This window comes from Haplochromis burtoni, unplaced genomic scaffold, assembly GCF_018398535.1.
Source record: "Haplochromis burtoni strain Fernald_Lab_line unplaced genomic scaffold, NCSU_Asbu1 Contig_1573, whole genome shotgun sequence".
NCBI classification, from domain to species: Eukaryota; Metazoa; Chordata; class Actinopteri; order Cichliformes; family Cichlidae; genus Haplochromis; species Haplochromis burtoni.
This window is the reverse complement of record NW_024583934.1, coordinates 17,933-20,493: the sequence shown is the minus strand read 5'-3', so window position 1 is coordinate 20,493 and position 2,561 is coordinate 17,933. Positions and strand designations below refer to the sequence as shown.

General features: G+C 36.5%; 1 protein-coding gene across 1 annotated transcript in view; it reads right to left on the bottom strand.

The window, feature by feature from the left end:
• Window positions 1–2,561, bottom strand: part of LOC102312740 (butyrophilin-like protein 10) — a gene marked incomplete in the record, with an annotated part of 7,807 nt that overhangs the window by 4,153 nt on the left and 1,093 nt on the right. The window contains 3 exon segments of the mRNA XM_042217075.1: window positions 36–314; window positions 974–1,312; window positions 1,506–1,593. Of these exon segments, the coding sequence (XP_042073009.1) occupies window positions 36–314; window positions 974–1,312; window positions 1,506–1,584 (697 nt within the window).

The following is a 2,561-nucleotide window of genomic DNA, read 5'->3' as shown; positions in this document are numbered from 1 at the left end:
TCCAGCCCTGAGTCAGGCATATATAATTTTTCTACCTGATACATGGATATGTGCTTCAGCAGTCTGGTTGATGTTTTTCTGTTGGACTCTGCAGGTGAGACTGTAGGTCTGTCTCTTGTTCACAGTCACAGTGCTGCTGACAGTATAGAGGCCATCAGAACCTTTGGCACTGTTTGTAGATTCAGCTGTGATTTGGTTTCCCTGACTGTTCAGCCAAAACACCCGAGGCTCTGGATACCAGCCGTTAGATTTGCATTTAAAGAAGATTTCATTTTTGACTTTGAATATCTCCATGACTACAGAAGAAACAGAACCTACAGAGTAAAATAAGGATAAAAGTTACTTGGAATGCAAAGTTCAGAATTAAAACATTTTTGAATTATTTCAATGGTTCATGTTATTCCAAATTCCTTCCCGATTACCTTCGATTACTCTGTGATCATGCCATATACTTAAGCTTTTTGTTGAAATGGTACAGTGGCTTAAATTGTAATTATAAATACTACTATGCTCTTTTAAAGATCCATTGTGGTTGTCCAATTTAATCCTGTTACATATTTAAATGTTCTTATGGTCAGGTCAAACGCTTTTTTCTTTTGTTGTTTTTTAACCCAGCTGCCCAAATGTTCCTCTCATTGGCCTTAATGCCCTATGAAATGTCTCTAATTCTAAATACCCTCACTATCTTCCACACCTCTCTCCTGTTAGTAAACTGCACTTCTTGAGAACTCAATAAACTATGCCATGCGTCTGGTCAGTCCAAATCTCAATCCAGTTAGTTATGTTAGCTCAAGTAAGAACTAATCTGTCTTTCCCAAATTTTATTCAACTCATATGCTCCTGTAGATGATTCACTTCCCAGTAGAATATCCATCTTGTCATCCAAGGTAAGCTTCTGTTATTTGTCAGTATCCCATGCCTTAATGATTTTCTTTTTTTTTTTTAAGAGCAAATAGTATTGATGTCAACTTACCAATAACGAGCTCCATCCCAGTTTCTGCACCAATTTCAGGAACAAGGCAGTTATACCTTCCTGCATCAGAGACTTGCACTTTGGAGAGTTTCAATGAAATGTCACCACATTTCAGTTTGTTGACAGACAGTGATGTTCTTCTGGAGTATAAAGTATTCTGAGTCACGAGCTCCGCATCGTCCCGCTTTAAGTGGACAAATCTTGGTTTAAGGTCACGTCTAGACCATTCCACAGTCAAGTCAACAGCATCCCTAGCTGGATCTAGCTGGCATGGTAACATGATGTCATCCCCTGTCATTGCAACCAATGGTTGAGTTGGACCAATCATCTGAGACTGACCTGTGGATAAAGTATAATAAACGAATAATATAATTACACTTCATTTGGGTAATTTTTCTTGGGCTGCAATTTCCCAGGTGGTGTGTCTTTACATCTTTCTTCCAGTTGTCTTGCAACACTCCCATCACATATACACAAAAACTCTCACCACATTAACATTATGTTCATTGTTCAATATTACTCTGCAACTTACCTCCACAATGCCATGTTAGAAGAAGAAGGATAACATCATGATAGAAAACCAAGAGAAGCCTGTCCTTCATTGAACGCATTCTCAATTTCTGCATAGTAAAAATAATATAAATACAGTGGGTATGGAAAGTATTCAGACCCCCTTAAATTTTCACTTTTTGTTATATTGCAGCCATTAATGGACACACAGCACCCCATATTGACAGAAAAACACAGAATTGTTGATGTTTTTTTTGCAGATTTGAAGGAGGTAGAGCAGGTCATCTGCTAATCTGAAGGTTGGTGGATGGATTTGCATGTAAGATTGAAAGCACATCCATAGAGAAAACATTCTGTGAATTAAGCCCTTTCAGTACTCAGAGTAGAAAATTGCTAAGAACCATTTACCTGTGATATCAGTTACACAGTTTCAAATTTATACATATATTCTGTTGTGCTTATCTTTTGTTGTTAAAGTTTTCAGTGCTGGTACAGTTTGCATAATAAATGTGCTCAATAATGAAACAGATGTTGATTTAAAAGTAGTTTCACACACACGTGCATAGAAATCACTCTTGGGGCTCCCTGGTGGTCACACCAGTTGCAAAAAGACAAGAATTTCGTGCATTAGCCTACAATGGCAAAATGGTTGAATCTGAGGGAATACAGCAAAAATGTCAAGAAATACAACTTTTCTTCAAAATAAAATGCTGACATTACAGGATGCATGGTTTTATACTACAACAGTATTACAAGAGAGCATAAAAAATGTGGTTTCAGTAGAAGTGAATGGGGCATTTTTGTGTCGAAAGACACTACACAAAAAATAATAATGCAATCAAATCAATGTTGTTGCTGTTCTTTGACATGCCCAAGAATCTAATCGCCCCAATGTCACATCCTCATCCTATTTATTATATGGAAAATTATTTTTTGTGAGTTTGTTTGAATAAATAATTAATACATCAGATGTTTAAGCTGTCATTTAAAGGCTTAAAATCCTAAAAACAACACCAACAAATGTTTTATAATTTTGAAAAGTGCTCAATTTGATTAAGTGATTAATCAGCAGAGTATG